The sequence below is a fragment of the Scatophagus argus genome, chromosome 4, assembly GCF_020382885.2.
Source record: "Scatophagus argus isolate fScaArg1 chromosome 4, fScaArg1.pri, whole genome shotgun sequence".
NCBI classification, from domain to species: Eukaryota; Metazoa; Chordata; class Actinopteri; family Scatophagidae; genus Scatophagus; species Scatophagus argus.
The window spans coordinates 19837617-19850555 of record NC_058496.1 but is presented as its reverse complement, the minus strand read 5'-3'; the positions used below and the strand labels follow the sequence as shown (position 1 = coordinate 19850555).

General features: G+C 42.2%; 1 protein-coding gene and 1 long non-coding RNA gene across 3 annotated transcripts in view; both read right to left on the bottom strand.

The window, feature by feature from the left end:
• LOC124057782 overlaps positions 1-12939 on the bottom strand; it is a 1110263-nt gene that overhangs the window by 739932 nt on the left and 357392 nt on the right. The gene's annotated exons all lie outside the window — the stretch shown is intronic.
• On the bottom strand, positions 3427-12850 carry rab35b (RAB35, member RAS oncogene family b). Of its 2 annotated transcripts, XM_046386321.1 has the most exons (6): positions 12487-12826; positions 10156-10206; positions 9933-10056; positions 6586-6710; positions 6313-6437; positions 3427-5839 (listed from the first exon to the last, which is right to left on the bottom strand). In XM_046386321.1, the coding sequence occupies exons 1-6, from the start codon at positions 12536-12538 to the stop codon at positions 5711-5713; spliced, it is 606 nt and encodes a 201-aa protein (XP_046242277.1). In that variant the 5' UTR covers positions 12539-12826; the 3' UTR covers positions 3427-5710. The 2 variants fall into 2 exon arrangements, with proteins under 2 accessions (XP_046242277.1, XP_046242278.1); XM_046386322.1 differs by lacking the exon at positions 6313-6437 and having other exon boundaries at positions 5733-5839; positions 12487-12850.

Below are 12939 nucleotides of genomic sequence, written 5' to 3'. Positions count from 1 at the left end.
TGCAGCTGTGCAAACCTATGCAGGTGTTTTCTCGTCTTCTTACGTGGCTGTTGGGCAGGATCAACCCAAAGAATGATTTTTATAAAAAGTCAAATAGGTTTGGACAAAATCAATATATTTCTATGAAAAAAAAATGCATACCTTTTGAATGGAAATCTTTTTTAGGGAGACATATAGCTGTACATTTGTTATTTCAATGCTGTTTCTTCATGTGTGTCCTCACAGCAAGCATGATCGGTGAGTTGGACTCATAAATACGTATGTTTGTTTGACTGTTCTGGTTTGGCATGCAGTGCAGAGATTCATGAGTATTTCTAAGTAACAGTATGATGCATAATTTACCAGAAAGTTTCCAAGAAGTCTCATGAACCTCTGTTATCAATCCAAGATAAGTTCTGAATTCATTTGACAGTTCTTGGTACCACTTCCCGAGGTCACTTTTCATAGAACAGTTTACAGTTTGTGAGTAATTAGTTTTTTAATTGTTAATCAGTTATTTCTCTTTATAGATTCTGTGCAAGCCATTAATTAGGAAAACATTTGGGTTACCAGGCTTTGAAAAATCTGTCTGTTGAGTCACTAACAGGATTAAGTCATCAGAGGAATAGTTCGACATTTTTGGGAATATGCTCACTAACAGAGAGTTAGATGGACTTTCAATGGTACTTTCATGTCTGTCTGCTGAGTATGAAGCTACAATCAGCAGCCGTTTAGCTTAGCTTGACATAAAGACTGGAAACAACCTGGGTAGACAGAAGATCCATTTCTTAAAACATTGAAATATTCCTTTAATAATTACTAATAAAGGGCATTCAGCATTAAGTCTGCAGTTATAGCTGTTAAGAAATCATTAAGAAAGAGCCAAGTGTTCTTCATTTCCAAGTAAACCAACAGAAACAGTTAATAAGCCATCTGTAAATATGAATGTTAATGACAAAAGGCTAAACTAAAGTCTGCATTTGTAAAAGAAAGAAAGAAACAAACAAACAAAAACCGTTGAGAAAGTCATTTTGGTTCAAATGCTCTGCAGCCCTTTTCCATGAGGTCAGAGGTCAAACAATTCCTTGGATTAGTCTAGTCTTATATATGAGTTAAAGAATAATCAGACGGAGATTATATGTCCTTCTTAAGGGGGATAAACACCAGCAACAGATCTTTTACAACTTGGAAATCCAAAATATACATTTTTATTATTTTGCTCACATCTGCGTGAGTGACCTTGCCAAGATAGGCAGCACTAACAATAGGTAACAATATAAGATCGGTTAAAACAAGCCAACTTGTCTCTAACACCATAAAATAATCAGACCAATCCAAAACAAACAGACTAGCACTTTAAGGTTTTAAAGCTGGATTAAACACCAGTCACTGCTGCCATAACCCGACTGTGAAATGTCTCACTTGTTGTGACATTTTTGTTAGAAACAATATATTGTAACATATTTGGTTCTGTCCACATTATATCATTTGCTGTCAATTCTGTTTGTTGTTTGAGTGATTGATTTTCTGATTGAAAACATTTTTAAAACGGCGTCTGCTGCGTGTTTCTGCGGTGAACATCCTGATGCTGCCGCTGTGGGTCCAGTGCGTGTTGCAGTGACAGACACACATGCCACTGAGTGTGTTTCCTGTTGCTTGTCTACACTCGGTTGGATGTTGTTTTGGAATTTAGTGCTATCGGTGGGCTCATTGTGCTCTGTGCGAGTGCTTCCATTCACCACCGACTAACAGCACTGTTTCAGTTACAGAATGCTTCAGACTATTCAAAATATTTATCATGCAATTTTCTTAGCATTTTGGGGATTTTTTGTACAAATAAAATACTTTACAATCTGCTTGTCTCCTCTGACTTGGCCTTAAAATGCAGATGCTGGTTCTCAGTCAGACATGCAGTAAGTAAACTGATGATCCTTCAAACATGGGTCCCTTCTCCCTGCTGTTGTCAGTATACGCCATCATCCAGTCTAACACTGAGGAATTTATTACACACATAGCTGATCTGGTAACATATCTGTACTTGGATTGGGCTGGTACGCAAAAATCAGTTAACTGAGTCAGTTTTAGGAGGGGGAAATGGTACTGGTGCCACTGTAAGGTTGATATTTGTAAGTCTGAGTGAAACTACTGTTGATCTGAAGCTCAGTTCCGAGGCTGTTCGTTGTTTGCCAGATAGGCCCAGAACACAGTAAAATAATGAGATAAGAAAATATGGCCAGAGGGCAGAGTATCTGCAGATACAGACACCAAAACACACCTCTAGCCAGTCTCCTAAGTGATGATTGAGAAGGATTATTTTTGTATGAGTCTAGATATTGTGTTTTTTCAAGAAGTTCCTGCATATTATGCCATCCATCCATCCATTTTCTAAACTGTTTATCTGTCAAGGTCCGGGAGCTGCAGCCTATCCCAGCTGACTACGGGCGAGAGGTGGGGTTCACCCTGGACTGGTCGCCAGTCAATCACAGGGCTGACACACAAAAACAGACAACCACTCACGCACACACTCACACCTAGGGGAAATTTAGAGTAGCCAGTTAACCTAATGTATGTGTTTGGGACTGTGGGAGGAAGCCGGAGTACTCGGAGAAAACCCACGCAGGCACAGGGAGAACATGCAAACTCTGAACTCTGAAGTTCAATTACTACAAGAAGGAAAATTTGATACCAAAGTACTATCAGAAAGTTTAAGAATTTCACAAAAGTACTATTCATATGATTGACATACTAAGTCATATTTTAGCATGATATCTTTACTTTTGGGTACTTGTCAGAACATTGGCACTTTAAAAGTGTCTGAGTTTGCATCAATCATGTCTTTGATCAGACATTTCCCAATTAAAGGAGGCAGTTAAGTAAAATATAAAATGAGTCAGTTACAAATACTGAATAAAAATACTGTTTCTTGGTTTCCAAGAGGATAAATCATAATCCTTTTTCACACATATTGTAATTTGTAAGTGGAGGAAAATCACAGATGGAACTAATACCATTAAAGGTGGCTCTGATCCAGTGAGTACTACAGTGCAACATAGTAATTCATGCTTTTAATTACAACTGTGTGCCAGGTCAACATGTTTGCGATTAACAAGGTCAACTCAATATTTTAACCTTGGGTCATATGTGCCCCCCCAGGTGGTTTATATATCCCAAACTGAAGATTTAAGTTACTTTAAGTAACTCTCTACTGTACTCTAACATCCATGTGTTGCCCTGTTTTTATCAACCAACAAGTGAAGTTAATGGCAATGTGTCCTGATGGTTAATAGATGGTACCAAGGGACCACAATGGAAAACACACTCAAACTGGGTATGCTACTCATTTCTTTTTAAAAACTGGGTCAAACTTATCTCCCATAAAACAAGATCAACTCTGTGTGAGAACAAAGACAGACAGTAGGCAGAGGCTTCCCAATAACCAGTGCACACTTCCTCCCATACAATTTTATTCACAGAAAGCAAAAAATAAAAAGACACAGGTTTCAAATGAAGTTAAGCACTGACAAATGAGATCAGTCATTATGTGGCAAATATTTATTCCTTTAAAACGTTTATTACTGATTAAATTCAGGTCGGGAAAAATGAATAGTACATCTCTTTTTCTCCAGTGTACAGCAAACCACAGCTGACGAGTGTGTTTCAACCATAGCACACGAGGCATGTTTAACACATGCACAGTTAGGTGTGCTAATTATGTGTGTATGTTCTATACTGAATATAAACACACAAATATATTTATATATATACATACACATAATGAATACAAATCATAAAGTGTGAGATTTGATACCATTCCTGGGCCCTGAAGGTCAAAGTGACCTCTCATTTTGTATCAGGATCCCAAACCGGCTGCCAGAGTCTGCCCAGAGGATGAAAACTAAAGAAGCTAAGCCGACATCTGCAACGCTCTCCATTTATTACTCTCCCAATTCAAAAATGACAATAATAATGATGAAGAAAAATGTCAGTAATAGACAGTGTACGATGCTTCGGCCTCTGTGGCACACCCTGGACATGGAAAGGGAGAGGAGCTCTGGGCTGAACACACTGGGATCCACTGCTGCAGTTCATCCCCATTTGTTCTTACGTCAACAGCCACACTGGTCGCCGCACTCTCCTCATGGATACAAAAACACTGTGTGGTAACACTTCAGTTGAACAGGTAGTGGGGAGTTGTGACAGAGACAAGCAAAGAAAAACATGTCATCACTTTTTAACATTAGTCAACTGTTAAGAATATTCTGCAAGCTGAGAAAATACAGTAAATCCTTGACAGTCTACGTGTCAGGCATTATCTTTTACATACCCCTTCAAACAAAGTGTTACATGCTCAAAAACCACACTCTGCTATGGACTGGAGGTCACCGCAATGACTATGAGAAATCTGTTTCCAAAGTAAGAGTCTCCTGGTGCCCCTTGGTGGACCAAATGCAGGAAGTGAGACCGTCGCTGTGAGAGGTGCTGATATGTGGGCGTCGGGGAGAGGAAAGAAGGCCCGTAGCTGCAGAAATATAGACGGAAATAAGGAAAAGGAAGGAGAGCAGCGCTGAGCGCTTCCTGAGGACTCAGCAGGGTCCCAGCAGACCCTGATTCACCCTGCCTCTTGGACAACCAGGAGCTGTTATGGCAACAATCTAACAAGAGGCGCCACTGAGCTCTTATTTTTCTCTATAACAATGGCAGTATCATCAGTTAAAAAAAGAAAAAAAGATGCAAGAAAAGATTTAAAAGCAAACTCTGAAAGCATAGTAAGACTGCAGTGAACGGTGCTTTCAGAGTCTGACGTCCCAGAGCTCAATGAGTGGTTCAACTGCTCTGCCACACTTAAAAAACAAAATGAAAAAAAAAAAAAAACAACAACATAAAATCAATTTATCGTTGGCTCAACACTACTGGAGGTTAGAGGGGAGAGAATGGGAAGCTTGGCAAAATATAGACAAAGAAAAACAAAACGAGAAGTCACCAGTTCTGTCCATCGGATTAGTTGCTAAATGTCATCTACCAATCATCATCATCATCATCATCATCATCATGTGATCCCCCTCCCCTCCCCAAATCAAGTCAAATAAAACAAACCCTAACAGTTCATGATCTCTTGGCGTGAGCTGTGGTAACACAGGTGTCTGAAATGTGGAAAGTGTAGAGGTGGTGAGACCTCCACTCTTACTCAGACGCCCCGTTTCAAAAAACCAAAAAAATGAACACCCCATACTCCCAACCAACCATACGACCCAATCTCCCACCCCGCCCCAAACTAGAGAGAAACAAATAAATCCAAGGTGAACGTTCCTTCTCTGCAGGCGCAGAGTCTGACTCGACTCTGAATGTCCTGTGTGCAGTGAAATGAGAAGGAGAGATGAGCTACTGATGAAAGAATATGGGGATTATGCGGATATAAATTGGAGCATTATGGCGGTCAGCTGTCAGCTTGCAGATCCATAAAGAAAGGAGGACCTCAGGTCAATAGTGCCCATCTGCTGAATTCCAAATAAAACTTGATCTGACGTCTAATAAAATCTGTACATTTTTTAAGTCTTCTTGATTAATTTGTCCAAAAGGGACATTTTTTCCATTTATTTTTTTTTTTATCTTTCACTGTATATTTATTAAATCTTTATCTGCTCTTTAATTTAGATGCACTGAGTCCCATCTTGTGTGTATGCATGTGTGAAGAAAAGACGCAGCCGGCCCTTTGTGGATGGCTTCGAGTTTGCTAGCAGCACTTTTTCTTTCGTTTACTGTTTCTGGTGAGTTTGACCACGTCGTTCTGTTGCTGCTGCTGCTGCTTGGCTAGCACCTCCTTCTTGGCTCTTAGCACTAGCTCTGTGATGCAGTTGAACATCTGCAAGAGAAGCACAAAGCAATGATGTGAGGTGATTGCACAGAGCAAGGCAAGCTGTTTCCCTGTTTACATTCTTTATCCTCAGCTCAGAGAACCATATGAAGATGTCAAGTTGGGCTTAACAAATCTAACATATAACATGTTGTGATTTTGTTCCACAATTCCTCTTTGACATTTTATAGACGAAATGATTATTCGAGAAAATAACTGACTGGTGTCTAACACTGAAGATAATCTTTAGTTGCAGTCCTTAAGTGTATTCCCCAAAACTGATTCCTTTATGTAGTGGTTTGGACAACAAGACACTGCATCTTCAGCACACTGAGACAGCCTACTGATCAGCAGGTATCACAAAGCATTCACAGGCATCGTCTAATTCAAGCCTTCAGCTGCTCTGCATACCAGGCATGTCCCAGAAACTTCTGCACACAAACATACCAGTCTGAGGCCAGAGACAACAGACAATGAGTTACCTCTTCAACATTGATGTTCTCTTTTGCACTCGTCTCAAACAGGCTGATTCCCATCTGCTCTGCAAACTTCTGCGCATCAGTCGTCTCGACCACCTTGGAGTTGGGGTCGTCGTTTTTGTTTCCCACTGAAAACAGAAAATACTACCAGGTGACTAAACAGGACTGACTACAGTCAAAACATTACTAGGAAGAAATTCTTCAGACTGTGTGCAAATTAAGTAGTGTGCACTAAAATCAAGGAGGCCAAAGTAACAACACAAGACACATACTCACCCAATATTCGGCACACATCGTCACAGTTCTGGTTGATTTCATGTAACCATCGTTTGACGTTGACGAAGGACTCGGCACTCGTAACGTCATATACCACTATGACCCCATGTGTTCCCCTGTAGTATCTGTAAAGAGAGGAAGAAACAACACAGTCAGCCTTTGACATCAGGTAGTTTGTTTAGTCCCAGAAATTGCAATATGTCTGAAAAATATATCCTTTATTCTCTATATACTGGGTCAACTAAAAGCGAGTAGAAAAGCTGCAAAGTGACGAATAAATAGTTGACAGCTAACTAAAAGTAAGACATGAATAACTTCCAAGTGTTGAAGTGTGAAAGCAAATCAGACAAACTGACAGTTCACAAAAATATATATTACATCCACTTTTACATCATCAATTGTTAATGATATCCACCGTACAATCAATTCAAATTGATAGCACATTTGGAACATGACGTGGTGTAGACGAGGGGGGTGCTTGAGTAGAGGTACATCTAATGTAAGTGGAGCTGACTGGATGTCCAGCAGTAAGAGACACATTTCAAGTTGAAAAAGACAACAAAATCATCTTAAAATTGTACAAAAAATTTTGAGAAAAAAAAAATTGAAATGAGCAACGACATCTGGCCCTCTACAAATGAAATACACTGTTTAGACTGATTCAATAAATATAAAGTAAATGCATTTTACATTTTAAATGTCTACTACAACAGTGCAACACGTACATCAGTACAGAGTGTGTGACCACTTGAGCAAAAGAGCAAAGCCCACAGAGCAGAGACCAGCATCTGGCCCACACCGATGACTAAACCAGAATGTGACAGACAATTGAACTGTAAACCTGCAGCCAAGCATCAAACAGCACACCAGGCCTCAGAAGGGGAGCATCCCCAGTGAACTACACTCACCAAACAAACACAAAGAACCTTTTGTTTGGCTTACTGTGTGTGTGTGTGTGTGTGTGTGTGTGTGTGTGTGTGTGTGTGAGAGAGAGAGAGAGAGAGAGAGAGAGAGAGAGAGAGAGTTTCTGCTTGCATGATATGGTGTTGTCTCAGCATGTCCCCAATGTCCAGCAGTAATGAGCCACCAGACAACAGGGGTGGATGACTATGTGGAGCAGACCTGTCTGCGTCTCTGCTCAGTACATGAACAGAAAACCATAAACTACCCAAGACACACAGCAGGCATGCAGGGCCCATCCCTGCAGGCACCTTTTCTGCAGGAAAACTCTGCACAAACAAGGTAATAAAATGTTAATAAACTGGATTTCTTTCTTAAGAATCATCAACTACAGGGCAACAATGTAGCCTGTGGGTATAGGGTTAGTGCTTTACCATGACGCTGCTTGACCCCAGTTTGAGTCCGACTGCGGATATTCGAATAAAAGCCTGACTTCACAAGATGGAATGATTTTTTTTAATGAAGAATTTAAAGGTGTATTTTGTGTTATTCTGGGACTTTAAAGGTTTTGATTTTGGCCTGAGGCTGATGATAGTGGTGGGCCTGTCACAGCCACACAGCCTGGGGGTCTGACATATGGCCCCCATCCCGGGCTTAGTCTGCCTGAGTGGACCGAGCAGGTCAATGCCTGGGATCTAGCTCCACAAATTCGTTTAGGAGCTAATGAGGCACCATGCCTCTCATACTTGAGCACAGTGAACAATCAGCCTAAATGAACTGCCTTGCTGGAGGAGAGATTCCTGCAGAACGACTGGCAGCCGTGTTTCCAAACTAGGACGGTCATAGTCCTCAGGGTCTGTAGCGTCAGCACTGCGGAGGATTTCAAGCTATTGGGATGTGTTTGGCGTTCAGAGTTCCCTCAGTGCAGCAGTGCTTGTACGTTATCACAACTATCAAACATTGTCTTATTCAGGAAAAAAAAACTCACATGGCTTGGACAGAGACAGTTTAATAAACCTCTGTCTGCTTCAGCCAAAGTCAAAAAGGGACGAGTATGGAAGATGACTGCAGTAGGAGCTGTAGATCACATCATTGCTGTTTCTATCAGAGCTCCTCAGACACTGTGTCTCCATACAGTGAGAGCAGCTACACATTTATGAACAACTCTTATTTATAACAAACTGGCTGTCAGTTGCGAACTCTAACATCAAGTCTGTCCATGTAAACTGCACAGAAACTGAATGGCAAGTCCATAATTCAGTGGAGCACTTAGAAGGCAGAAGTAGTCACTGTTTTGACAGACCGCATTAGTGTGAGACACTGAACACAGGAGTAATTGGTTGTCAGACATAGTGAAGGACACTCAGGTAAAGGGATCAGGTTTTTGCTGTTACTGCACCTAAACTGAGGAATAGCCTACCCCTCCATACCAGGATCCCACTATCAGTGGATAGTGATGACTATTTTCTGCCAAAGATACAATCCCTATGTAACTTTTTACCTGGAGTAACAGTGACCCTGGCACTGAAAGATCATTATGACCATGGGTGTCTTTACTACCACTATTTATTATTGGTAGTTGTAGTAGTACAGTAGTAGTAATGGTCAGACATGGTGAAATGTCAAAAACACCCCCATGAAATATGCATTAACTGTCTTCAGGAATAAGTCATCTGGAGGCTAACGACTGCAACGTTGTTAGCCCAAACTGTTGCCACAAAGTTGGTAGCATCATCCAAAATGTCTTGATATACTGAAGCATTAAGATGTCCCTTCACTGGAAGTAAGGGGCCCAATCCTCCTGAAAAAATAGCCCTGTCCCAATACTTTTGTCTATATAACGTAACTGGCTCTGCACCATTAAACTTAATAATCATTCAAAAACCACTGAAACAAGAATCTATCATCCAATGCAACAACTTGTCTCTATTAAGTGTTCTTAATAGCTTCTGAGCAGCAATGGAGCTCTATGCCTATGACACATAAGATACAGCAGGTCATCTCAACGTTTTGCATTCGTCAGCAGCCTTGTTCTTAATAAAAAAACAAAAATGAATGTCCAAGTTATTGCCTTAAAATGTGTAAGAGCTCTGCTCTAGAAGAGAGTGGACCCACAGCTGCATGGATGCTGCACAACACCGGACAGCAGTGTGAAACGCACTACAAGCATAAGAGGGTACAGACGTTCAGCCGTCACCATCATGCAGTGCTACAGTATGAGTCCAGGAGCCTCCCTCTCACATCTGTAATTAGAATCTGCGGGGAATTCCACCCAGTTTCATAAAGCAGCACCGACTTATTCTACTTGTCTACAAAATGCTTCCTCAAACAATACCTCATCTAAGGACCACAAAGAGCCTTTCCTACTTTCAGATTCAACTACTGAAATGAAAAGTGATGAGCTTTATCTGAAAAGCCTTTGCAATTGTGTGTGTGGATTTACTTACGTGGAGGTGATGGTGCGGAAGCGCTCCTGCCCTGCTGTATCCCAGATCTGTAGCTTCACCTTCTCCCCATTGATTTCCACCGTTCGGATCTTAAAGTCGACACCGATCGTGGTGATATAGCTACCTGCAAACATGTACGCCACCACAAATTCGAGTTAGCGACACATGAGAACAACGTACAAAGACTTGACATTACTACAGTGGCTAAGGTAGAACCACGCACCTGAAAATGTGTTATCTGCAAATCGCAGGAGGAGACTGCTCTTCCCCACTCCTGAGGAGGAAACACATGCACAGGACAAGGTTTAGAGAAAAGCAGACTGTTCTCTTTAATACAAACAAAACACTACAATTGTCTGAGGATAAACATGTTGAGTTTTCAAGAGGTTTTGAGCATCCCAAAACAGCAAACCTCAACAGAGTTTTGGTTACTCATATTCCAAACACCCAAAAGCAAAAGCATGTGACTGCTGCAAACCTAAAACAAGACGTCATCCTTCACAGTTGCTGTATTCTTTGTGTACCTAAAGATTTAGCTCTTTAAGAAATACAGACAGATGTACCTGTTGCACAGTGTACAGGGAGAAGGATTTAAGGTAAGCAAGGCTGCACCCAACATGGTCGTCTAAAGCATTTTGATGACGATTGTACTGACAGAGGCTTAATCAAAGCAACAGCAGAACTAACAACAGCAAGTACTTGCGTCAAAGCCACAGGGGCTAGAAATCCTGTTGAATAAATATATCTATCCTAAAATTATCATGCATAATAAACAGCGTTAAGGAAGAAACAACACTCACACAAGAGATGACAGGAGAGGAGAAAGCAGAGGGAGAAGAGGCATGAAATTAAAAATGGAGCTGTATAACAGGGATCAGTACTGTGTCTTCAACAGATCAGCTGTCAGGTTAGCTCTGGACGTTAGGAAGTGACCCTGCTGCCAAGCCTGGGGTGGTACTCAACCTAGAGCCCTGTTACTTAGTCTACCTATTGTGTTACAGCCACCTCATGTTTGACTGGTCCCAGTATTAAAGCTCTCAGGTTCCTGTGGGCTCCACGCTATGAGAGATTTGTTCAACAAACAATAACCAAAGCTTCAAAGCATAATGAGACATCATCATCTTTTGCACTTTTGAAACTTTAATTTTACATCATCTCCCTCAGAATTTTACTTCCTTGGGGTATCAGAGATGAAACCATTCGTGATATTTCCATTTTCAACTTGCGTAGCCTGAAACTTGTGACAGAATTTTAGGTTATATGACAGAGCTCGTGCAAAACCACTCTCCATTGTGCAGAAAGTCTCGTGCACGCACTACTGTAACTGACCGGAGGCTATAAAAGTCCAACTAAGAGATAAAAGTCGATGCTTGGAGTGTGGAATGTCTGATTCTCTACAGCAGATCTGTCTCCAATCTGTAGCTGAGGAGGGGCAGAGGTCAGAGCATCTTTACTCAATAATCTCTGCGGAGCAGGACAGACAGTTGTACTTCCATGCTGCAGCTGATGGAACACTGGCCTCTGTGTGTGAGTGGCAGTGAAGGGCTTGCTGTGCTGCTTTGCCCTCAACTGTAAGCAGACAGCTGATGGGGTAGTGCCAGGATCGAGGCTGTCAATGGATGCAAAGATCATTGCCCACAAAGAAGTCCTGCAAGCTGAGGGTGGAGCATTAAAATGATACAAGAAGAGCAGTCCTTATCAGTTGAACAGACTAATGTATCCACTCGTAACTGACAGTCCTTGTCATAGGTTTTCGCATAACAAAAAAGCTAAACACAGGAAAGGTAACCACATAGTCTTTAGTCTTTGACTCTCAGCACCTTGGCGGACGCATAATTGATATGAACAGTTGATACTAACCACATTGTTAGACTCACTTGACTGTACTTGGACAAGCTGGATGCAAACCAGACTGCAGTGCAGCATTCCCTCACTATAGAGCACTTAGCGCTGCCACGCTAGCCAACTAAGTAACAGAATACATTGCAGTAGCCTAACTAAGCTGACTGAACGCCGTGCAGCAAACAGAAGGAGCTATCTTTATGTTATGTATATATACCGTCAACTTCTTAGAATACTAGCTTCTCAGCTAACGTTAGCTAGCGGTTAGCTGAATAACCAAACTTCCAACAAGCTAACACAGCTAACAGGAGATACCTAGCGGCCAAATTAGAGAAACATGGGAGCCCTCGTACAGTTGTTTGGGTTACAGTCTCTGTGCTGTGTTGTGGGGGTCAGACAAATGCCTCAGCTGATACGAGAACGACACTAGAAAATGTTCGAGAGACAAAACCTTAAGATATGGAGCAGATATCCGGCCTGAACGGCTGACATGCCCAGCCCGGACACACAACCTCCGCCCTGTCACCGCCACAGAAATATGGCGGATGTGTACATTTCACCAGTCATTTTGCATGAATAAAATATAAAATAATACATTGTAAACGCATCATAGAAGTACACTGCAGCCACGATGGCGGCATTTCTTCTTCTCCCCCAGTGAAAAAACGCGACAAGGCCCACTTCCCGTCCCGCATCCCCGGCGTCGGCTTACCACTGTCACCGATGATGAGCAGCTTGAAGAGGTAATCGTAGTCCCTGGCCATGCCGGTAGTTGGTGGCTCACCCCCACCTCGCGCCGCTTCTCTGCTCGGTTTGCTGTCCGACCCCCTTGGCTCGTACAAAAAAATCACCAGCCCCCAGTCCCCCCGATATGAAAGAAAACGACCACTACCGATGCTAGAAACAGTTAGCCCCCCCCGAGCCGGCGGCGTTTTTCTCGGGGTTTCGCGGCGTCAGCAATCCTCTCCCTCCGCTGCAAACAGCCGGAAACTCCGCTTCCTTCTCTGGTGGAGCTGCACCCAACTCTGACCCGGCCTCACTGCGCAGGCTCCTGCTAGAGCACAGCCGTCCCATCTCATTGATGAAAACTACGCTCGCACGGGTACGAGGGCAGAAGGCTTGTACCATCTACAAGAAAGGTCCAACAAATGGCAGGAACTTTCAC

Coding starts and splice junctions, on each gene's coding strand:
- rab35b (XM_046386321.1), bottom strand. CDS start 12,538: ATGGCCAGGGACTACGATTACCTCTTCAAGCTGCTCATCATCGGTGAC. Junction 10,207..12,486: donor GCTCATCATCGGTGACAGTG/GTAAGCCGACGC, acceptor TTTCCTCCTCAG/GAGTGGGGAAGAGCAGTCTC. Junction 6,438..6,585: donor CGATGTGTGCCGAATATTGG/GTGAGTATGTGT, acceptor TTCTGTTTTCAG/TGGGAAACAAAAACGACGAC.